This window comes from Bos mutus, chromosome 3 (assembly GCF_027580195.1).
Source record: "Bos mutus isolate GX-2022 chromosome 3, NWIPB_WYAK_1.1, whole genome shotgun sequence".
In the NCBI taxonomy this organism is placed as follows: Eukaryota; Metazoa; Chordata; class Mammalia; order Artiodactyla; family Bovidae; genus Bos; species Bos mutus.
This window is the reverse complement of record NC_091619.1, coordinates 99,706,753-99,732,322: the sequence shown is the minus strand read 5'-3', so window position 1 is coordinate 99,732,322 and position 25,570 is coordinate 99,706,753. Positions and strand designations below refer to the sequence as shown.

The 25,570-nt window shown below is 42.4% G+C and overlaps 1 protein-coding gene across 1 annotated transcript in view; it reads right to left on the bottom strand.

Annotated features, from left to right (window-relative positions):
- KLF18 (KLF transcription factor 18) overlaps positions 1-23,420 on the bottom strand; it is a 37,356-nt gene extending 13,936 nt beyond the window's left edge. Inside the window, 10 exon segments of the mRNA XM_070362408.1 lie at positions 8,418-8,461; positions 8,610-8,772; positions 8,774-9,005; positions 9,007-9,271; positions 10,292-10,361; positions 20,326-20,489; positions 21,087-21,245; positions 21,366-21,582; positions 21,712-21,924; positions 23,283-23,420. Of these exon segments, the coding sequence (XP_070218509.1) occupies positions 8,418-8,461; positions 8,610-8,772; positions 8,774-9,005; positions 9,007-9,271; positions 10,292-10,361; positions 20,326-20,489; positions 21,087-21,245; positions 21,366-21,582; positions 21,712-21,924; positions 23,283-23,420 (1,665 nt within the window).
- Between the last annotated feature and the right edge of the window lie 2,150 nt (positions 23,421-25,570).

Genomic DNA, 25,570 nt, shown 5'->3' with positions numbered 1-25,570 from the left:
CTTTAACTGAGGAACATTCTATAAAATATCTGGCCAGTGCCCTTCAAAAATGTCCAGATGGGATGCACCCAACATATGAGCACCACAATATGTAAGACAAATGCTAACAAGTATGAAAGGGGAAATTAACAATAACACAATAATAGTGGGAGACTTTAATACCCCACTCACACTTATGGATAGATCAACTAACAGAAAATTAACAAGGAGACACAAACTTTAAATGATACAATAGACCAGTTAGACCTAATTGATATCTATAGGACATTTCACCCCAAAACAATGAATTTCACCTTTTTCTCAAGCACACATGGAAACTTCTCCAGGATAGATCACATCCTGGGCCATAAATCTAGCCTTGGTAAATTCAAAAAAACTGAAATCATTCCAAGCATATTTTCTGACCACAATGCAGTAAGATTAGATCTCAATTACAGGAGAAAAACTATTAAAAATTCCAACATATGGAGGCTGAACAACACGCTGCTGAATAACCAACAAATCACAGAAGAAATCAAAAAAGAGATAAAAAAATATGCATAGAAATGAATGAAAATGAAAACACAACAACCCAAAACCTGTGGGACACTGTAAAAGCAGTACTAAGGGGAAGGTTCATAGCAATCAGGCATACCTCAAGAAACAAGAAAAAAGTCGAATAAATAACCCAATTCTACACCTAAAGCAACTAGAAAAGGAAGAAATGAAGAACTCCAGGGTTAGTAGAAGGAAAGAAATCTTAAAAATTAGGGCAGAAATAAATGCAAAAGAAACAAAAGAGACCATAGCAAAAATCAACAAAGCCAAAAGCTGGTTCTTTGAGAGGATAAATAAAGTTGACAAACCATTAGCCAGACTCATCAAGTAACAAAAGGAGAAAAATCAAATCAATAAAATTAGAAATGAAAATGGAGAGATCACAACAGACAACACAGAAATACAAAGGATCATAAGAGACTACTATCAGCAATTATATGCCAATAAAATGGACAACGTGGAAGAAATGGACAAATTCTTAGAAAAGTACATCTTTCCAAAACTGAACCAGGAAGAAATAGAAAATCTTAACAGATCCATCACAAGCATGGGAATTGAAACTGTAATCAGAAATCTTCCAGCAAACAAAAGCCCAGGTCCAGATGGCTTCATAGCTGAATTCTACCAAAAATTTAGAGAAGAGCTAACACCTATCCTGCTCAAACTCTTCTAGAAAATTGCAGAGGAAGGTAAACTTCCAAACTCATTCTATGAGGCCACCATCACCCTAATACCAAAACCTGACAAAGATCCTACAAAAAAAGAAAACTACAGGCCAATATCACTGATGAACATAGATGCAAAAATCCTTAACAGAATTCTAGCAATCAGAATCCAACAACACATTAAAAAGATCATACACCATGACCAAGTGGGCTTTATCCCAGGGATGCAAGGATTCTTCAATATCCGCAAATCAATCAATGTAATACACCACGTTAACAAATTGAAAAATAAAAGCCATATGATTATCTCAATAGATGCAGAGAAAGCCTTTGACAAAATTCAACATCCATTTATGATTAAAAAAAAAAACTCTCCAGAAAGCAGGAATAGAAGGAACATACCTCAACATAATAAAAGCTATATATGACAAACCCACAGCAAACATTATCCTCAATGGTGAAAAATTGAAAGCATTTCCCCTATAGTGAGGAACAAGACAAGGGTGCCCACTTTCACCACTACTATTCAACATAGTTTTGGAAGTTTTGGCCACAGCAATCAGAGCAGAAAAAGAAATAAAAGGAGTCCGGATTGGAAAAGAAGAAATAAAACTCTCACTGTTTGCAGATGACATGATCCTCTACATAGAAAACCCTAAAGACTCCACCAGAAAATTACTAGAGCTAATCAATGAATATAGTAAAGTTGCAGGATATAAAATCAACACACAGAAATCCCTTGCATTCCTATACACTAACAATGAAAAAATAGAGAAATTAAGGAAACAATTCCATTCACCATTGCAACAAAAAGAATAAAATACTTAGGAATATATCTACCTAAAGAAACTAAAGACCTATATATAGAAAACTATAAAACACTGGTGAAAGAAATCAAAGAGGACACTAATAGATGGAGAAATATACCATGTTCATGGATCAGAAGAATTAATATAGTGAAAATCAGTATACTACCCAAAGCAATCTATAGATTCAATGCAATCCCTATCAAACTACCAACGGTATTTTTCACAGAGCTAAAACAAATAATTTCACAATTTGTATGGAAATACAAAAAACCTTGAATAGCCAAAGCAATCTTGAGAAAGAAGAATGGAACTGGAGGAATCAACCAGCCTGACTCTAGGCTTACTACAAAGCCACAGTCATCAAGACAGTATGGTACTGGCACAAAGACAGAAATATAGATCAATGGAACAAAACAGAAAGCCCAGAGATAAATCCACACACCTATGAATACCTTATCTTTGACAAAGGAGACAAGAATATACAATGGAGAAAAGACAATCTCTTTAAGAAGTGGTGCTGGGAAAACTGGTCAACCACTTGTAAAAGAATGAAACTAGAACACTTTCTAACACCATACACAAAAATAAACTCAAAATGGATTAAAGATCTAAATGTAAGACCATAAACTATAAAACTCCTAGAGGAAAACATAGGCAAAACACTTTCTGACATAAATCACAGCAGGATCCTCTATGACTTACCTCCCAGAATATTGGAAATAAAAGCAAAAATAAACAAATGGGATCTAATTAAAATTAAAAGCTTCTGCACAACAAAGGAAACTATAAGCAAGGTGAAAAGACAGCCTTCAGAATGGGAGAAAATAATAGCAAATGAAGCAACTGACAAAGAACTAATCTCAAAAATATACAAGCAACTCCTACAGCTCAATTCCAGAAAAATAAACAACCCAGTCAAAAAATGGGCCAAAGAATTAAACAGACGTTTCTCCAAAGAAGACATACAGATGGCTAACAAACACATGAAAAGATGCTCAACATCACTCATTATCAAAGAAATGCAAATCAAAACCACAGTGAGGTACCATTTCACGCCAGTCAGAATGTCTGCAATCCAAAAGTCTACAAGCAATAAATGCTGGAGAGGATGTGGAGAAAAAGGAACCCTCTTACACTGTTGGTGGGAATGCAAACTAGTACAGCCAGTATGGAAAACAGTGTGGAGATTCCTTAAAAAACTGGAAATAGAACTGCCTTATGACCCAGCAATCTCACTGCTGAGCATACACACTGAGGAAACCAGAATTGAAAGAGACACGTGTACCCCAGTGTTCATCACAGCACTGTTTATAATAGCCAGGACGTGGAAGCAACCTAGATGTCCATCAGTGGACGAATGGATCAGAAAGCTGTGGTACATATACACAATAGAGTATTACTCAGTCATTAAAAAAGAATACATTTGAATCAGTTCTAATGAGGTGGATGAAACTGGAGCCTATTATACAGAGTGAAGTAAGCCAGAAAGAAAAACACAAGTACAGTATACTAACGCATATATATGGAATTTAGAAAGATGGTAATGATGACCCTGTGTGCAAGACAGCAAAAGAGATACAGATGTCTAGAACAGTCCTTTGGACTCTGTGGGAGAGGGAGAGGGTGGGATGATTTGGGAGAATGGCATTGAAACATGTGTAATATCATATATGAAACGAATCGCCAGTCCAAGTTCAATGCATAATACAGGATGCTTGGGGCTGGTGCACTGGGATCACCCAGAGGGATGGTACAGGGAGGGAGGTGGGAGGGGGGTTCAGGATGGGGAACACGTGTACACCCGTGGTGGATTCATGTTGATGTATGGCAAAACCAATAGAATATTGTAAATTAATTAGCCTCCAATTAAAATAAATAAATTTATATTTTTAAAAAACTGAAAAAGGAAAAAAAAAAAAGTCCTGATGGGGAAAAACAAGGAAATAGAGAAACTACCATAGATTGGAGAGGATCAAAGAAGCACGTTGATTAATGCAATATGGGATCCTGGACTGGAATTTTAAACAAACAAAACAATAGTGGAAAACCTGTCAAAATTCAAATAGTCTTCTTAAGCATTCTAGCTAAATGTGTGTCCATTTTGTAAAGCTTTTAGAAGAATCAGCTTTTGGTTTCATTGATTTCTTATATTCTTTTTCTGTTTCATTTATCTCTGCTCTAATATTTATTTATTCCTAAACTGTCTTTGGGTTAGTTTGCTCTTTTCTAATTCCTTGAGGTAAACATTTAGATTGTTGATTTGATATGTTTCTTCCTTTTTAAAGTGAGCATTCCCTCTTAGTACTGTTTTTATAACATCTTGCAAATTTTCATTGTGTATTTTCATTATTATGGAAATAAAAAGTTTTTTTTAAATTTCCATTTATCTCTAGGTATTTATTTCTGTTTTGATTTCTTTCTTGACCTGTTGGTTGTTTAATTCAAACAGTTTGGGGAATTTTCCAGTTTCCCTTTTGTTATTGATTTTAACTTCATTCTATTATAGTCAGAGGAAATACTTGGTAACTGTATCCATCTTTTAAAAAATCTATTGAGAATTGATTTGTGGTTTACTAAATTGTGTGCATTAGAGAATGTCCCATGTGGAGGTGGGAAGAATGTCTATTCTGTTGTTGGTTCTCTAGCTAATACTCATTGGTTTTATGTGTTGTTTAAGTTCTCTTACTTAACTTCTGTCTGGTTCTATCCATTATTGACAGTGTGGTATTGACATCTCCAACTATATTATTGTAGGACGATTTCTTCCTTCATTTCCTTCAGTTTTTGCTTTATATATTTTGGTGGTCTGTTATTACGTACTTGCTGCTGCTGCTGCTAAGTCACTTCAGTCGTGTCCAACTCTGTGCGACCCCATGGACTCCAGCCTACCAGGCTCCTCTGCCCATGGGATTTCCCAGGCAAGAGTACTGGAGTGGGGTGCCAGTGCCTTCTCCGATTATGTACTTAAATGTTTGTAATTATAATTACCTTCTTGTTGTATTGAACCTTTTTAAAAAATATGTAATAAAGTGCTTTGTCTCTTGTAAACTGTTTTGATTTAAAGTCTACCATCAGCATAGTTACTTCTCTTTGGGCTACTATTTGTGGGGACTATCTTTTCTATTCTTTCACTGTCAATCTGTTTGTGTACTTGGATCTAAATGGGTTCTCTTGTAGACAGCATTTAGTTGGATCATGTTTTTTTACTTCATTCTACCAACCTGTGTCTTTGGAGTGTTTAGTCAGTGAAAGTAATTACTGCCAAGAGGGCATTCACTTCTACCACTTTGCTGCCTGTTTTCTTCTATATGCTTCCTAGTGTTTTTTGTCCCTCACTTCCTCTATTACTGTCTTCTTTTATATTTAGTTGACCTTTGGTATGTTTAATTCCTTTCTTTTGTATATATCGTATAGCCATTAACTTGTGCCTACCACCGGGACTAGGTTTCACATTATAAAGTTTTATACTCTAATTTGAAATTATACTAGCTTAACTTCAAAAACATAAGAAAATTTCGCTCCTCTGCAGCTCAATCTCCACCTCCTTTCAGGAAGAGCTAATGGGAACAATATTCCCTAAATTCTGGCCTGTTTAAAATTGCTTTCCAACAGCCTTGATATTATAGGTAAAGCGTTCCACAATTTCTTTCCTTGTGTAGGTGTTATTCCACTGTTTGTTTGTTGTTGTTGTTTTGTTGTTGTTTTTACTGATTATTTACATCAAGAGCATGATTTCAAACTGATTGCTTCCACTTGAGTCTTTCTGCTTGAAGAAAAGGAGAAAAAAATTCTTCTTATGGAAGAATTATTTTTTACTTTTAAAGTTTAAGAATTCTATGAGGATACATCTCAGAGTTAACTGTACTAAGTTGATTTCTCTAGGTAAAGATGGTGCCTTTTAAATATATGCAGATGAATCCTATTTAACGTCAAATGTTTTCTTGAATTAGAATTTTAAAAAATTAGTTCCTTGACTTCTTTGGTTGTCCAGTGGCTAAGAATCTGCCTGCCAATGTGAGGGACACAAGTTTGATCTCTGGTCTGGCAAGATTCCACATGCCTTGGGGCAACAACTACTTTTTTTTTCTTAATTTATTTATTTTATTTGGAGGCTAATTACTTTACTTTACAATATTGTAGTGGTTTTTGCCATACATTGATATGAATCAGCCATGTGTTTACATGTGTCCCCCATCCTGAACCCCCCTCCCACCCCCCTCCCCATCCCATCCCTCTGGGTCACCCCAGTGCACCAGCCCTGAGCACCCTGTCTCATGCATTGAACCTGGACTGGTGATCTGTTTCACATATGATAATATACATGTTTCAATGCTATTCTTTCAGATCATCCCACCCTTGCCTTCTCCTACAGAGTCCAAAAGACTGTTCTATATATCTGTGTCTCTTTTGCTGTCTTGCATATAGGATTATCGTTACCATCTTTCTAAATTCCATATATATGTGTTAGTATATGGTATTGGTGTTTTTCAACTACTAAGCCAGCACTCTAGAGTCAGTGCTCTGCAACAAGGGAAGCAACTGCTATGAGAAGCCTAGACAGCACAAGTAGGAAGTAGCCCTGGCTCTGCACAACTAGAGTTCCTTTCGTTTTGTTCTCTATACCCTTTATTATATTTCCATCTTATTTATTCTCACTGACACCCTGTAATTTAATTTTCATTTCTGAGATCACTTTGTCTTTTTCAGTCTATTTCTTGCTTTATTAAGTAAGCCACATTTAATATGATCCTTTAGTTTGGTCCATTTTTGTATTTTTGCATCTTTGTTTCTTGTGACCCCCTTCCCCCATATTGACAATTGCCTATTTAAGTATTTGAGATTCAGGTTGGGTTCTTCTTTTGCAACTTTCCTCTGCCAGGGAATTTCGAGGGGCTTCCTTTGGTGGCTCAGATAATAAAGAATCCACCTGCAATGCAGGAGACCTAGGTTTGATCCCTGGGTGGGGAAAATCCCCTGGAGGAGGGCATGGCAACCCACTCCAGTATTCTTACCTGGAGAATCCCATGGACAGGGGACCCTGGCAGATTACAGCCCCTGGGGTCAAAAAGAGTCAAAAATGACTGAGAGACTAAGCACATGAGAGGGACTTTTTAATTGTCTTTTTGTCTGACAAAAATAATTGCTTCTCATTTTTAACAATTCTTATATCTTTGTATCAAGGTTTGATTTTTCTTGTTTATGTTTAGAATGTGTTGGGTTTTTCTGGACCATTTATTTGAAAGGAATTTCTGGTGTATGAGGTGGGGAAATTTAGGTATTAAAAGTAATTTTCAGTTCAAGACTGTCCTCTTTTATTTGCACAGTGTAGAGCCATTTCTTTAGTACATGGCACTTTTATTTCTGATTGTTTTCTCTGATTCTTAGATCTTCTCTAAGTAGAATCTTTATTCTGAGCTATTTCCTTCCTTCTTTCATCATCTGCTTAAGCTTCCTGGAAACACTACTGTCTTCTAGGGTGCCCCCTCTCTCTTTTTTGCATTCTGCTGCTGCTGCTAAGTCACTTCAGTCGTGTCTGACTCTGTGAGACCCCATAGACAGCAGCCCACCAGGTTCTCCCGTCCCTTGGATTGTCCAGGCAAGAACAATGGAGTGGGTTGCCATTTCCTTCTCCAATGTATGAAAGTGGAAGTGAAAGTGAAGTCGCTCAGTCGTGTCCAACTCCTAGCGACCCCATGGACTGCAGCCTACCAGGCTCCTCCATCCATGGGATTTCCCAGGCAAGAGTACTTGAGTGGGTTGCCATTGCCTTCTCTAATCATACGTTTATTCAACAGAACTCTTTTACTCTGCCCAACAAAGTAAAAACACAATATTATCTAAAATGCTGCAAAGTTACAAAACTCAAAACAAAATTCATAGTACTGACTGTACAATAAAAGCCAAAAAAGCAGTGTGCATGTTGCTAAGGTAACCTGCACCAATACCATGAATACCAACACAAAAGGAGTTCTGAGATGACCAGGCAGTTATCATTGTCAACTTACCAATTTCAGAGAGAGAGAGAGACGTGTGTATGTTTGTGTGTGTGTGCGTGTGTATGCATGCATGTGAATACATGTGAAAAGAACCATTTGGGGCAGATAACAGGGTATTTAGATCCAGAGGTCAGAAGAGGACTCAGGCAGGGGAGCAGGGCCAGGCTACCAGGAAGGACAGCTAGGCATGCCCTTCCCTGTGGGATTCCGCCACACAGATAACCAGATAGGACTCAGGTCATCTGTGGAATGGGGAAACATGCTCCCAGGTTGGGACGGTACCACCACCTAGAACCCTCTGCTCATCCTTGCATCTTTACAAGCATTATCCCAAACCAACAACACTTCTGCAGCTGGAACCCTGCCACCTGGGAAACATCTCAATTGCTGCCTTCACCTTGGAAGCCTACCTCAGAGGGAGGGAGGGAGTTATTTCCTATGGATCCTCCTTCAGCTGCGAAAGAGGCAAAAGTGAGCTGGATGAGATATAAGTCACAGGGGCAGAACTTTGGTGGCCCTGCTTATCCAGAGGTGTTGGAGATGGAATGGCTCATATAGAGGGAGTGGCAAGGGGCTTAGGTGGAGGATGGGGGGAATGCAACCTCCTTCATCCGAGGGGGTGATGGGTGACCTGCACCCCGTGGGAGTCGATGGGAGCATTCTCCTGGGAGGGCTGACTTGCCTGGGGGATGGCTGAGGCCAGGGAGCCAGCACAGCGGTAGCAGTGATCTTCTGGCCATCGATTTTTCCTCTGTCCATGTGCTTTCAGAACCTTCCCAGCCTCATCCAGATTCTCAAACTTCACATAAGCCTAGCCTTTAGACAGACAGGGGTGCATCTTTTTGGTAGACATGTCAGTCATTTTAATTTTTCCACAGGTGGAGAATATCTCCATGACGTCACCCTTGGTCACATTCCTGGTGAGCCTCCCACTGTGGACTTTGGTGGATTTAGGGGAAGGGCTCTTCCTTTTCCTTCTCTTTTCATCCCTTTTGGGATTTGTAACAAGAATGCCGTCTGTTGTCCTGTCTGCCTCAAGAAGGACTCGGAGAGCCTGAGGAGCCTCTGGAGCTGGAGCCACGGGAGGTGCTGGGACTTCTGGAGTGGCTGGAGCTGGGCCTGGTGCTACCACCACCAGAAGCACGGAACCTCTTCCACCGTCTTTCCTTCTCGCTTGACTCGTTGGAGGCCCATTTATCTTTAGAGCGACCCTTCGACTTCTCATCAGAGCAGTTGCTGCATTTGGTAGAAGGAGCCCTTGTTGCTGTTTTTGAGTTGTTCGATTGTATCTGACTCTCTGTGACTCCATGGACTGCAGCACACCAGGCCTCCAAGTCCTTTACCATCTCCCAGAGCTTGATCAAACTCATTTCCATCAAGTCGGTGATGCCATCTAAACAACTTGTCCTTGGTCGTCCCCTTCTCATGCCTTCAATCTTTCCCAGCATCAGGGTCTTTTCCAATGAGTCATTTCTTCACATTAGGTGGCTGAAGTATTGGAGCTTCAGCTTCAGCATCAGTCCTTCCGTGAATATTAAGTGTTGATTTCCTTTATGATTGATTGGTTTGATCTTGCAGTCCAAGGGACTCTCAAGAGTCTTCACCAACACCACAGTTCAAAAGCATCAATTCTTCAGCGCTCAGCTTTCTTTATAGTCCAACTCTCACATCCATACAAGACCACTGGAAACACCATAGCTTTGACTAAATGGACCTTTGTAGGCAAAGTAATGTCTCTGCTTTTTAATACACTGTCTAGAATCCCAGGGACGGAGGAGCCTGGTAGGCTGCTGTCTATGGGGTCGCACAGAGTCAGGCACAACTGAAGCGACTTAGCAGCAGCAGCAGCTAGGTTTGTCATAGCTTTTCTTCCAAGCGGCAAGTGTCTTTTAATTTCATGGCTGCAGTAACTATCTGCATTGTTGTTGGAGGCCCCAAAATAAAGTCTTTCACTGTTTCCATTGTTTCCCCATCTATTTGCCATGAAGTGATGGGACCAGATGCCATGATCTTCATTTTCTGAATGTTGAGTTTTAAGCCAACTTTTTCCACTCACCTCTTTCACTTTCATCAAGAGGCTCTTTAGTTCTTTGCTTTCTGCCATAAGGATGGCGTCATCTGCGTATCTCAGGTTATTGATATTTCTCCCAGCAATCTTGATTTCAGCTTGTGCTTCATCCAGCCCGACATTGCGCGTGATGTACTCTTCATATAAGTTAAATAAGCAGGGTGACGATGTACAGCCTTGATGTACTCCTTTCCCAATTTGGAAGGGCCCTAGTGCTGGACTTTTTATTATTTTCTTTGGCTTCTAGCAAGCTCTTGTTTTTCACCCCTGATAAATTCGTTCTCCCCTTTTGAGGTGTTCAAAGCAGAATGGCGGCCTCGCTTACATGAACACTCACTTCTAGCTGGAGTCTGAGAAAGGATCTCTAATGAATCGCAGTTGACACCAAAGTGCAACAACTTCCCGCTGCCGCTACCTCCTCCAGCTCTCCTCAGCCTCTGAGGCCAGCGCCGCCAGAGCTGTTTTTATTTACTCTCAATTCTCTGTTTGATTTTTAGGAAGAAGTGTGTGAAGTATCAGATCTGTTACCCACTGCCTCAGGCAGATGTGATGTTCAAAAAATACCTAGAGTGATTTTTAATAAATGCCCCCAGAGAAAATGGTGTTTGCCCCAGGCAAACTTTGAGTCTGGTCAAATATTGTCAGTTTTGCAACTGGGGTCTTCCAGGGACCCACCAGATAGGTCAAATAATGAGAGTTCTCTGGGAAGGGGTGCTTTACAGGAATTCCAGCCTTGTTCTGTCCTCTCCAGTGGCTGCCAGGCTGCTAGTTTTCAAGTCCACAAGGAACTTTGATGGATGGAAACAGGACAAGCTGAAATACCACAGAGCTTGTTGTTCTTTTCATGTCAGCCATTTTTCTCATATAAATGCTCCCCAGTCTCAAGTCTGTGATGAATTTCTTGAGTTTAAAATTTTTTATTCTAATCCATTGTCATTATTTTATGGAGGAGAGAATTTTAGAAGGTCCTTCACCATTTTCACTGCCTTCATTCTTTAATTGTAGTTTTCATTTTTACCCTTCAAATTATAAATGATAGATTTCTTTTCATATATTTACAGGCTATTAAAGTATATTTTCATGTAAATTGTCTATTCAGTGATTTTGTCCATATTTTCCTCTGGGTTTTGGTATATTTTCCCCTCAGTTTTTAGAGTTTGCCAGTTGTCTCTTGGTTTTATCTGTCTGCCTGTTAATCTCTCTATTGTTTGCCCTGTGAAAGATTTTTATTTTCATAAAGACAGTTTTACCAACTCTCTTCTTTTATTGCATCTGGACCTGAGTCCTAGAATTCTTTCTATAAATTCTGGTTATATGAGCCAACTCAATGGAAAATGAGCACCCTGCTGCTGAGAAAGATTGAAGGCAAAAGGGGAAGAGGGCAGCAGAGGATGAGATGGTTGATAGCATCACCAACTCAATGGACATGAACTTGAGCAAACTCCAGGAGATAGTGGAGGATGGAGAATCCTGGCGTGCTTGCAAAGAGTGGAACACGACTTATTGACTGGACAGCAACATAGAGGAATTCACCTGTTTTTTTTCTGGTGCTTGTTGTTCAGTTGCCCATATGGTTGCATGTTTTACTTTTAAATACCTGATCCCTTTGTGTTTACTTTTACATACGGAATGAATTACAGATTTAATTTCAGCTTTCGCTACTAAGTTAAACAACTATACCAACATTTTCTTTCTTTCTTTCTTTTTTTTTTTGGCTGCACTGCAGCCAGTTCTCTGACCAGGTATTGAACCCAGACCACAGCAACGAAAGCCCAGAATCCTAACCACTGGACCACCACAGAACTCCTCCAGCACAATTTCTTAAAGTTCATCTTTCTTCTATTGATTTGTCACTTTTGTACTTATTTCTGATATGTCCTTGTGCCTATTTATAGGTTTTCTATTTTATCCCTCTGGTCTGTCTCTTCATCCTCTGGCTCCACATTACTATTTGTTGACCTTGCAGATAGAGCAGAGCCCGGTGATCACCCTCCCGCAGCCCTGTCAATGCAGACGCTGCACACCGCAGGCCTCCCACCCACATCACCGCCTTCAGGCCCTCTGCTAACTCCCAGGGTTGTCTCCTCTGACTCCCCCAACACCACAGCCCTCCCACCATGGACACTGTATTCTGTGCCTCAGCCCACACTAGCGCCTCTATTCCCTCTCAGGCACCCAGCCCCTTTCTACAGCTCACCTGAATCCTGGAGGGTTCCTTCCTGCTTGATCAGTGACTATGGACCAGCTCTGCTTTTGCAATGACTACAAACCTGCAAACTTGTCTGCCATCCACCTTCTGCAGCTATACCTTCTTCAATGAGATCTGAACCCCAATCTCAGAGAGAGGGCTCATCTTCCAAGCTTGCCTTTACTCCTTAGCTTGTCCTCTTTCAGCCCTTGAGTCCCATATAGTGTTCGCTTATATCTTAGAGTTACTCTTTTATTACATTCTGTATTTTATTCTTCCATTGCTTTCAGTTCAGTCGCTCAGTCTTGTCCGACTCTTTGCGACCCATGGACTGCAGCACGCCAGGCTTCCCTGTCCATCACCAACTCCCAGAGTTTACCCAAACTCATGTCCATTGAGTCAGTGATGCCATCCAACCATCTCATCCTCTGTTTTCTCCTTCTCCTCCTGCCCTCAATCTTTCCCAGCATCAGGGTCTTTTCAGATGAGTCAGCTCTTCACATCAGGTGGCCAAAGTATTGGAGTTTCAGCTTCAGTATCAGCCCTTCCAATGAATATTCAGGACTGATTTCCTTTAGGATGGACTGGTTGGATCTCCTTGCAATCCAAGGGACTCTCAAGAGTCTTCACCAAACCACACTTCAAAAGCATCAATTTTTTGGCGCTCAGCTTTCTTTATAGTCCAACTCTCACATCCATACATGACCACTGGAAAAACCATAGCCTTGACTATATGCACCTTTGTTGGCAAAGTAATGTCTCTGTTTTTTAATATGCTGTCTAGGTTGGTCATAACTTTTCTTCCAAGGAGCAAGCAAGTGTCTTTTAACTTCATGGCTGCAGTCACCATCTGCAGTGATTTTGGAGCCCAAAAAAATAAAGTCTGTCACTGTTTCCACTGCTTCCCCATCTATTTGCCATGAAGTGTTGGGACCAGATGCCATGATCTTAGTTTTTTGAATGTTCAGTTTTAAGCCAACTTTTTCACTCTACTCTTTCACTTTCATCAAGAGGCTCTTTAGTTTCTCTGCACTTTCTGCCATAAGGGTGGTGTCATCTGCATATCTGAGGTTATTGATATTTCTCCTGGCAATCTTGATTCCAGTTTGTGCTTCATCCAGCCCAGCATTTCTCATGATGTACTCTGCATATAAATTAAATAAGCAGGGTGACAATATAGAGCCTTGACATACTGCTTTCCTGTTTTGGAACCAGTCTGTTGTTCCATGTCCAGTTCTAACTGTTGCTTCCTGACCTGCATACAGGTTTCTCAAGAGGCAGGTCAGGTAGTCTGGTATTCTCATCTCTTTCAGAATTTTCCACAGTTTATTGTGATCCACACAGTCAAAGGCTTTGGCATAGTCAATAAAGCAGAAGTAGATGTTTTTTTGGAACTCTCTTGCTTTTTCGATGATCCAACGGATGTTGGCAATTTGATCTCTGTTTCCTCTGCCTTTTCTAAATCCAGCTTAAACATCTGGAAGTTCACGATTCACATACTGTTGAAGCCTGGCTTGGAGAATTTTGAGCATTACTTTGCTAGCATGTGAGATGGGTGCAATTATGCAGTAGCGTGAGCATTCTCTGGCATTGCCTTTCTTTGGGATTGGAATGAAAACTGCCCTTTTCCAGTCCTGTGGCCACTGCTGAGTTTTCCAAATTTGCTGGCATATTGAGTGCAGCACTTTCACAGCATCATCTTTCAGGATTTGAAATAGCTCAACTGGAATTCCATCACCTCCACTAGCTTTGTTCATAGTGATGCTTCCTAAGGCCCACTTGACTTCGCATTCCACTGCTTGACATAATGTAAAATCCTTAATGGATTTTAGTTGTAGTGAAATTTCAAGAAAATGGCTGGGGTTTTTAATGGGGTGGGAATGTGTTACTGTTTTTCATATTTAGGTTAATGTCTAAAAATTCACTGTCCAGCAGATTAAATTTGGATAATGAAGAATGGTGTATTATCTTTTCTCTTTATGGTGGTTGCACTTGATAAAAGACTCAAGTGCATGCTCATATTTCTTTGGTCTCCTTCCCACCCCAGTGTGTTGATAACGCATTAAATTTTTTTTTGGTGGTTGTTATCGAGGGTCTTTTGTTTATTTGTTTGTTTGGCCACACCTCACAGCACTCAGAATCTTAGTTCCCTGCTGCTGCTGCTGCTGCTGCTGCTAAGTCGCTTCAGTCATGTCCGACTCTGTGCAAACCTATTGACAGCAGCCCACCAGGCTCCTCTGTCCACGGGATTCTCTCAGCAAGAATACTGGAGTGGGTTTCCATTTCCTTCTCCATTAGTTCCCTGACCAGGGATAAAATCTGTGCTGCCTGGAGTCTTAACCACTAGATAGCCAGTTCCCAAAGCTATACATTTTTAAAATACATACATTTGTACTAAATCCATAGAAGGTAAATCAAGGGGAGGTGTGTGTGTGTGTATATATATATATATATATATGCAAAATTCAGAGTAGTAGTTATTCCTAGATGATAGACAGAGGGTTAGATGGGAAAAGCACATGAGTAGATACAAAAAGTGTCAGTAATATTCCAATTCTTAAATTAGGTGAGGATTCTGGCTCAAGTCCAAGCCCTATGCATGATTTTTTTTCAGGGCTGACCCTAAGGCTGTCCTTGGCTGGTTTCCTGGGGGAAGCTACCCTCCCCACATGGGATGTGGTGCATAGCAGGGCATTGCACTTTCTGAAGCTGACCCATGGCCCCTAAGATCAGACAGGCTGATGAAAGATTTGTTTCTTGCCTGCTCACTTCCATCCATAAGCCTCTTTAACTAGAGGCATTGGTGAGGCACATTTCTTCATTATGACTCATATCTCTCCATATCTAGCCCTTTTTCCTCTTCCTCTCTGGGTCTCCCAGGTCCATAAGAAAGTAGAAGACTTTTGTCTGGGGCCCGAGGTGGCTCAGTGGTAGATTCAGGAGCTGTGGTTTCCATTTTTGGGTCAGGAAGATCCCCTGGAGGAAGAATAACAACCCACTCCAGTATTCTTTCCAGGATCATCCCATGGACAGAGCCTGGTGGGCTATAGTCCATGGGGGTCACAAAGAGTCATATATGTCTGATCACACAAAAGCACAACAGTAAAAACATCACTGTCTACCTGCAAACATCTGACCCTTGACTGGTACTATTCGAGTGGTTGTCAACCCAGATAATCACTACATAGTCTGACATAAGGAGTAGAAGAGAGTGTTATTTCAGCCATACTGAGGACTAGTCTGGGAGTTCAGTCTCTACCAAGGAAGACAGTGCTCCGGAGGTACGTGGCATTCAGCACAGTTTTATATCTCTCAGAACAAAAGCATACATCAAACATGACAAATATTCCTTCAAGTTTTCAAAAGAAAGAAATTAGCATGCATATGGTAAGTCAGTATGGCCTTGGCATCTGGGAAGGGACTCTTTCAGGGAGCTCTAGCATCGGTGTCATAGGAAGGTGGCATTGATCCCTACCCTCAAAGCAGATGTTCTTTTTACTTCAGGACGATGCATTTTCTTCACCTATGGTTAAAGCAGGTGCACGGTGGATGTTGGAGAAGCCAAAGCCAAGCTTTCTAGTTGCAGGCAGTGACTGTTGGTGACTGTGAGCAGGTCCCTGGTGTTGGTAGACTTTCTGCAACTCATGTGTTATTGAGGCTCATGGTTTCCAGAAAAGAAGGTAAAGTCCTTCAGGATCACTTTCTATAGTAATTCAAAGAGACCTAGATAGAGACTTGGTTAGTTTGCCTCTACCATGACAAAGATTATTTTCGTACACCTTGTGATGGAGCATCTAAAAATGGGGTGCATTGCCACAGGCCCCCTCTTTCAAAGTGCCCTGACACAGTACACTTTGGTTGGGAAGGAAGAGACAAAAGGAGAGGAGAGGGGCCAGTATTTGGTGGGAGGCTTTGGAACTGGTGCCCTCCCACTGACCCATTTGGGGATCTTGGTGGTATTTGTCTACTGGGTTACCAGAAAGGCTGCTTCCTTAGAGTGGGACTCTACCAATGAAATGCGAGGAAGCCATCCAATGGCCCACCCAGTCACCCTTTTCCTGGGACCCCTTTATTCACATTTACTCTTGTCTTACATGTCTCCACAATCTTCAAGATCACCAGTTGGAATCTAGGGCAGGAGAACAGTGTCATAGGCCAGTTGTGTTAGTTGGCTTTGGATTCATCAACTCTGATTTGTTTGAAAAGTGCATCTCCTTTGATAGGCAATTAGGGCCTTTCTAGTACCTCAAGTGCACCAGCACCATCAGTGTGACATTCTTTGTTGATGCAACTGGATTCTGCAGGAGCAAAACGCCTCCCTAAATGTGAGCTCACTCCTGTCAGAGAAGGAGGCCACTGGAACATCTGGGAGAGCAGTGGAAGACCCACCACCAGAGAATTTTGGCCACACTAGTGGTGGCCTGCTTCCTACTCTCCTACTCTGCCCAGACTGGTAGTTTCTCTCCCTGCTGGAAGCCTCTAATTATTAAAAAGTTCTATGCAACCTGCCCTCGGCCCTTGTTGAAGTTATTAGTGATACTTTCTGAGCACTGGAGGCACAACAGAACAGCCCCCACTCCTTGGCCTGAGTAGTGTTGGCTAACTGCTTAGTCCTTGGCTTCCAGCTGCCCAGTCAAGGAGGGGATCTGTGCCATTGCCAACACTTGGATCAAGAAAACTGGCAAATTAGACCAGTCCATTAGGAGGCTGAGACAGAAGTCCTTCTGGCCCTCTGGAATAGACCCTAATGGGTTATAGGCCATCTTTATCTTGCTTAACAAACATGGGGGCTCATGGCCTCACTCACTCCTCCAGGCAGGCCTAATCATTCGACTTGGAGTGGCTTAGATCATGGCCCTCGTACTCACCAGTCAGCATGGTCACACCCCCTCAATGTCTGGCTCACAGAGGACCTGATGGTGTAACCTCTGCTTCTCATTCAGATCCTAAAGGACCCAGGGGTTGAATTAAGGAGTGCAATTCCAGGAGGTCAATACCTATTTGTGATCTTTTGGGCCAGGTCATTACAAGACTATGGATGGCTTCATGCTGGAAGCTCCCCTCCCTACACCAGACCTGGGGAAGATCCCTGCAGTGCAAATCTCTGAAGCAAGTGGCTGCAAGGACACCCACACCTCCTTACTAGGGGTCTTGGCTGAAGCATTCTTTTCCCATCTGACTCAATATGTTTCCACTCCTAGAATTCCCCTTTCCCACCTCTCTCTCCCTTCCACAAAATGGTAGGGGTCTTTTGTTGGAGGCAGTGAGAGAACTCCCCCATAACTGTATGTAATGTAACCCTTGCCTGGTGTTTCACAAGTAAAGAAGGAACGTTGGAGAGCTGCCACCTCTTCTTTTGGCTCCCTGCTCACTTTCCAGCAGTAAGTGAATAAAGGCTTGATCTCTACTTTCAGGTTGGCTCATTGTCCTGATTGATCATCTCAGTACCTGAGTGCAGGCCATTGGGTGATGGGCTCTCACAGATGTTTACTTTTCTACTTATATTAATTCATATCATATTTAATACCATGAGATAATTAATGTGAGACCTCAAAGACCCAGGAATCTAGCTCCTGGGGCCTCTGGAGTGAGAGTGGGTGGGTCAAATAGAACTTTAAATGCTGCAGGGCAAACTGAAGCCCTGGGATTTTCAGTTTGCTTTTTGAAGTCTTGCAGTAGAAAGTGCCTTTCTGAGTGGTCCCAAACTTGGAAATAAATGGAGGGCTTACCCAGACACTTTCTCAAAGGAATATTATTCAAACTGGTACTTGGATGAGGGTTCAAGTCAGACCTAAGAGGACAGGGCCTGCAAGAGGTGGGAGAAGGACCTAAACAGCAGATGAAGATGGCTAAGCTCCTCAGGAGCAGGTGTTCAGTCATGCCCAGGACAAGAGCAACAGACCCCAGGTCACTGCAGCTGCAGACATGTCAGCAGAAGCCTGAGGCCCCATGGAAAGGAAACATCTTTCCCCTGGCAGCCAGCACTTGAGCAGTCCTCCTCCTCCAACACCCCCACCTGCTGTATCCTGAGAAAGCAGTAGGGGAAAAGAGACACTTTGCCTTAGAGAAAAACAGCCAAGACAGGAAGTTCAACTCTTTAATGAAGTTCATCCAAATGAGTTTCATTCAACGAGACCACTTGACACTGGAAGTGACCAAGCGTCCCTTTCCTTGTAACTCCGTAGAAATAGACCTCCAAAGAAAGAAATGAGGTGCTCAGATATGAAATGCTACGTTCTTTCTTCTTTTTTTCTTTCTTTCTTTTTAATTGAAGGTATTGGTTTGATATCTGCCATACATTGCCATACAAGCCATAGGTGGACATATGAACCTCCTTCCCACCTCCCACTGAAATGCTAATTTCTTAACACATTTCAACTATGCATGCATTACAATTATCTACATAAGACATCTTTACATGTACAAATAGAAATAGAGGATTTCTATTAAAGGAATAAAGGATTTCTACAATTGCACTCATCTCACATGCTGGTAAAGTAATGCTCAAAATTCTCCAAGCCAGGCTTCAACAATACGTGAGCCGTGAACTTTCTGATGTTCAAGCTGGTTTTAGAAAAGGCAGAGGAACCAGAGATCAAATTGCCAACATCTGCTGGATCATGGAGAAAGCAAGAGAGTTCCAGAAAAACATCTACTTCTGCTTTATTGACTATGCCAAAGCCTTTGACTGTGTGGATCACAATAAACTGTGGAAAATTCTGAAAGAGATGAGAATACCAGACCACCTGACCTGCCTCTTGAGAAATCTGTATGCAGGTCAGGAAGCAACAGTTAGAACTGGACATGGAACAACAGACTGGTTCCAAATAGGAAAAGGAGTACGTCAAGGCTGTATATTGTCACCCTGCTTATTTAACTTATATGCAGAGTACATCATGAGAAACGCTGGGCTGGAAGAAACACAAGCTGGAATCAAGATTTCCAGGAGAAAGATCAATAACTTCACATATGCAGATGACACCACCCTTATGGCAGAAAGTGAAGAGGAACTAAAAAGCCTCTTGATGAAAGTGAAAGTGGAGAGTGAAAAAGTTGGCTTAAAGCTCAACATTCAGAAAATGAAGATCATGGCATCTGGTCCCATCACTTCATGGGAAATAGATGGGGAAACAGTGGAAACAGTGTCAGACTTTATTTTTTGGGGCTCCAAAATCACTGCAGATGGTGACTGCAGCCATAAAATTAAAAGATGCTTACTCCTTGGAAGTAAAGTTATGACCAACCTAGATAGCATATTCAAAAGCAGAAACATTACTTTGCCAACAAAGGTCCATCTAGTCAAGGCTATGGTTTTCCTGTGGTCATGTATGGATGTGAGAGTTGGACTGTGAAGAAGGCTGAGCACCGAAGAATTGATGCTTTTGAACTGTGGTGTTGGAGAAGACTCTTGAGAGTCCCTTGGACTGCAAGGAGAACCAACTAGTCCATTCTGAAAGAGATCAGCCCTGGGAGTTCTTTGGAAGGAATGATGCTAAAGCTGAAACTCCAGTACTTTGGCCACCTCATGCGAAGAGTTGACTCATTGGAAAAGACTCTGATGCTGGGAGGGATTAGGGGCAGGAGGAGAAGGGGACGACAGAGGATGAGATGGCTGGATGGGATCACTGACTCGATGGATGTGAGTCTGAGTGAACTCTGGGAGTTGGTGATGGACAGGGAGGCCTGGCGTGCTGCGATTCATGGGGTTGCAAAGAGTCGGACACGACTGAGCGACTGAACTGAACTGAACTGAACAAGGAATAAAGAAATAAAGGATTTACACAAGGATTCATAACACACTGATGAAAACATTCACTATGTACAGAAAAGTAAATGTAGAGTGCTTCTGATTCTACTGAAATGCGTACACATATTCTTTATACATTACATTTATACAAAAATTAATGAAAACCTTAAAATTTACGACTAATATTAAGCATCTATTATGTGCTGGCACAGTGCTAGGTGCCTAGCAAAGTCTTATCAGGGAGATTCTTTCAGTTCAAGTCCTTTCCTCAAAGGCTGCTGGGTTCGTCATCATGGGAGAAATTCATCTGTGGACTCTCTGATGCTGCTTTAAGTGATCAGATCGGGCAAAGGCTTTGTCGCATATAGTACACAGATAGGGCCGCTCCCTGGTGTGCCTTTTCTTGTGTCTGTTGAGCTCATCCGAACGGGAGAATGCCCATGTGCATCCATTCACGTTACATTTATAGGGCTTCTCTCCTGGAACCAAGAAAGAAAGGGAGACTTGTCATGATTCAAGGTAGCATGGGACAGGGAAGTTGGAAAAGAATGGAGAAGAAAAACATTGGGCATGTTGGGGTGGGACAGAGAGAGACAGAAGACAGGACTGGAAGGTATGTACAGGAAAGGAAGAGGAGGAGGGCAGGATAGGCTAGAGGGCTGAAGGAGGAAGAGGAAGAGAAAAAGAAAAGTAGGAGGGAAAGCAGGAAGGTAGTGGTGGGTAGAGAAGGTTGAGTGGGGGTCATCTGTTGGGACTATGGGAGTGCATAAAGAGACAGTCCCAGAAGAGGTAGGGTCAGGACCATCCTAAGAGCTCAAACAAAGCCCTCCACTTCTTCCATCATCCCAGGCAGTCAACACCACAAAATGCTGCAGCCAGGTTGCCTCTGGAGCAGAACTAGAGTCTGTTCTTAGGACTGCTTTTTATACCCTTTCAGATTGGCCAACCTTTTCTAGAGTCTTCTGGGTCCCAGACTTAGAGGGAGGTGGCAATGATCTCAAATGATCCCAACATTTTGTAAAGGCAGAGGCCTTTAGTTATTTTCCTGACACCCCCATCCTTCAGTCTGTACCCACCTGTGTGCACACACTCATGGATCCGCAGGTGGGAAGATTTGGCATACGCTTTCCCACAGTTCTTATAGGTGCAGATGTAGGGCCTCAAAATGTCAGGCCTCTTCTGCAATGGACACCGTTGAATCTTGGGATTCCACTTCTGCGTTTCTACAGGTTGTCCTTGGATCAAATGAGAACTGGCAACATACAGAATTCTAGGATATAGCAGTGATGCTGAGGAAAGTGGCATCATATAGACTCGGTGGGGAGTGTCTTCATCACTGAGTTTCTTCATCTCACCCAGATAGGCAGTTTGGACCCCACTGAAGGTCATCTGGCCTCCATAGAGGCTCTGGTCATCACTGAGGGTCTTCATCTGGCTATTCTCACTGGGGACTGTCAACTTGTTTGCATTAACGGCTGTTGCTTGACAATCAGTGATGAATGTCTTGAGAGTGTCAGTGACATCCATCAACTGGGATGCTGCTGCAGGGTTTCTCTCATCAAAGGACGTCACCTTGGGGTCAAAAAGAAAGTCAGTTTAGGTTTCCAAGGGGCAAAGTAAGGCTTTAACATGGACAAAAACTGTCCCAGGGATGACAGAACATGCATAAATCATCATTGTGGGCCTCAAAAAATTCATCACCTGCTTCTGCAGGGACTCCTTTTGGCTGACGTCATCATGGGCAGTCAGAGGTACACAGACGTCTGACTCTGGTGCAGCCGGGCTTCTTGTTTTATGTGTCTCATTGACCTCCTGGAGAAACTCCTCAATGTCCTCAAGTGTCAGAAAGTAAGATGTCATAGAAGCCTCTTTGCTGTTGCCTGATAACTGAACTAGATCCTCAGTTGTGGGTTTCTGCAAAAAAGAATTAGAAGTTCAGATGTTGTGGTGGTGGTAGTTTAGTCACTAAGTCATGTCCAATATTTGCAAACCCATGGACTATAACTTGCCAGGCTCCTCTGTCCATGGGATTTTTCTAGGCAAGAATCCTGGAGTGGGTAGCCATTTCCTTCTCCAGGGGATCTTCCTGACCCAGGGATCAAACCCAGGTCTCCTACATTGCAGGCGGATTCTTTACCGAATGAGCCACCTGTCAGATGTTGTACCCAGTTCAAATTCTAATTCTACACACCCACCATCACTGGGCATATAGGTTTCCTAAACATCTGGTAGAAGGTTTACAACTGACTGCCAAAAGCCACAATGTCAGTAGTCTCACACCTTTTCACCCTGTGTGCCTCCTTGCAGCTCTTGTCGTACTCTGATCAGTCTGCTCAGTTTTGCCATATCCCCGTCTGGTCCCTTTCTCAGTTTGCCTCTCTCAGCAAACTGTCTCAGTGACTGTAGCCTGTATTACTAAATATGATCTCCCATTCTCATCCCTGCCAAGAAAGCCCAGACTCTTCCACCTTGTCCTGACTCTCAGAGCAGAGAGACAGCTATGCTGATTCGCCCAGGGACTATAATCAAAACTTATCATGATACATCCATTGAATAAGTAAGCTGAGGACATTCTCAAGTCTTCTTCTGAACAAAATCCATAGAAATGAGAGATGGCCTTAAATTTAACTTTTATGTATAATCATGCTTGAACCTAAGTGAAAATTTCCCAGCCACAGTGGAGCAAAGGCCACTGTCACTTGGAGGTGTAGAAATAGGATATGCTCATGAGGCCAATGTCACCATGGAGACACTCCACCAAGAAGGACCATGGAAACTTATGGATTTTCAGAGATGAAGGCCTCGTGGAAAGTCAACTTCTAATGACACCTTAATCTGGCACTTCCTTTCCTCCCATTCTCACTCTTGAAATAGTGTCATGCCAGTCTGCTTCCCTTCCTCCATTACTTAACTGAAAGCTCCTCAAGAATAGAGAACTCCATAGTGAGTTCTGACAGATATAACTGTGAGGACCTCAGAGAAAATGGACTCAATGAAAGATTTCTGATTTTCACTCCCCCAGCTCTAGGTCTGCATCCAGCCTCTAAAAGCTCAGGATGTGTTTGGGGTGTCAGTGACATCTGACATCTGGGATGTTACTGCTGGTCTACTGTCCTCAAAAGAGGTCACCTTGGGTCAAAAAGGATCTTGCCTAAGTTTCCACGGGGCAAATCACAGGCTTTAACGTGGGTTGATGTTAGTTCTGCACAAGAAGCGTCTGAGGGATGTTAGGACACATATAAATCACCACTGTGAGTCCAAAGCCTCTTCACCTGGTTCTGCATGGGCTCCTTTTGGTTGTCCTCTTCATGAGCAGTCAGGGGTACACAGAGTTCTGCCTCTGGTGCTGCTGAGGTTTCTGTCCCATATGTGTCATTGAGTTCCTGGAAAAATGCCTCAAGCTCTTCCATTGCGTCAGGGTAAGAGTCTCCTGAAGCCTCTTGGCTATTGCCTGATAGCTGAGCTTCAGTTGTGGAGTCCTGAAAAAAAAAAAAAAGTTCATGTACCCTGCTGCTGCTGCTGCTAAGTGGCTTCAGTCGTGTCTGATTCTGTGCGACCCCATAGACAGCAGCCCACCAGGCTCCCCCGTCCCTGGGATTCTCCAGGCAAGAACACTGGAGTGGGTTGCCATTTCCTTCTCCAATGCATGAAAGTGAAAAGTGAAAGGGAAGTCGCTCAGTCGTGTCCAACTGTTTGTGACCCCATGGACTGCAGCCTAGCAGGCTCCTCCATCCATGGGATTTTCTAGGCAAGAGTACTGGAGTGGGGTGCCATTGCCTTCTCCGTCATGTACCCTACCTAGCTCAAATCCCAGTTCCATGTTCATGCTTCTCCCTTCCTATTGATCCAATTTTAGTCTATCCCAAAGCCTGCAATTGTCTCTTCATTGGCCTCTGTAAATCAGAGGACTCCATCTTATGTAACCTTCAAGACAGTCAGAGTAATATTTCTAAAATGAAAACTCTTCCTATGCCATCCTATCAGTGGATGTGGGAATCTAGATGAATGTAAAAATATCCCACCACCCCTACATAGATATTGTCCCACAGAGTTTTAAAAATCATAATATGATTCATGTTTAAGACTTCAGGACACAAGTAGGCTTGTGAAATGACGACCAAATATATTTAATGGAAAAGGAAACCAAAAACCAGGTTAGCTACACTATATCAGGAAAATTCACTGGCCAAAGCTGTTACATGAGAGAAAGAAGATCATTATATAATGAAAGGGAACAATTAGTCAAGAGATAGACCAACTGTCCCCTGGAAGAGGAAACAACAACCCACTCCAGTATTCTTGCCTGGAGAATCCCAGGGTCAGAGGAGCCTGGCTACAGTCTATAGAGTTGCAAAAAATAGTAAGACTGAAGCAACTGAGCACGCGTGCACAGGTGTCCAATAGGCACATGAAAAGATACTGTTTATTCAGTTCAGTTCAGTCACTCAGTCCCGTCCAGCTTTTTGTGATCCCATGAGCCATAGCAAGCCAGGCCTCCCTGTCCATCACCAACTCCCAGAGTTTACCCAAACTCATGTCCATTGAGTCAGTGATGCCATCCAACCATCTCATCCTCTATTGTCCCCTTCTCCTCCTGCCCTCAATCTTTCCCAGCATCAGGGTATTTTCAAATGAGTCAGCTCTTCACATCAGGTGGCCAAAGTATTGGAGTTTCAGCTTCAGTATCAGTCCTTCCAATGAATATTCAGGACTGATTTCCTTTAGGATGGACTGGTTGGATCTCCTTGCAGTCCAAGGGACTCTCAAGAGTCTTCTCCAACACCACAGTTCAAAAGCATCAATTCTTTGGCACTCAGCTTTCTTTATAGTCCAACTCTCACATCCATACATGACTACTGGAAAAACCATAACCTTGACTATATGGACCTTTGTTAGCAAAGTAATGTCTCTGCTTTTTAATATGCTATCTAGTTTGGTCATAACTTTTCTTCTAAGGAGCAAGCAAGTGTCTTTTAATTTCATGGCTGCAGTCACCATCTGCAGTGATTTTGGAGCCCCCCAAAATAAAGTCTGCCACTGTTTCCCCATCTATTTGCCATGAAGTGTTGGGACCAGATGCCATGATCTTAGTTCTCTGAATGTTGAGTTTTAAGCCAGCTTTTTCACTCTCTTCTTTCATCCTCATCAAGAGGCTCTTTAGTTCTTCACTTTCTGCCATAAGGGTGGTGGCATCTGCATATCTGAGGTTATTGATATTTCTCCTGAAATCTTGATTCCAGCTTGTGCTTCATCCAGCCCAGCATTTCTCATGATGTACTCTGCATAGAAGTTAAATAAGCAGGGTGACAATATAGAGCCTTGATGTACTCCTGTTCCTATTTGGAACCAGTCTGTTGTTCCATGTCCAGTTCTAACTGTTGCTTCCTGACCTGCATACAGGTTTCTCAAGAGGCAGGTCAGGTGGTCTGGTATTCTCATCTCTTTCAGAATTTTCCACAGTTTATTGTGATCCACACAGTCAAAGGCTTTGGCACAGTCAATAAAGCAGAAGTAGATGCTTTTTTGGAACTCTCTTGCTTTTTTGATGATCCAACAGAAG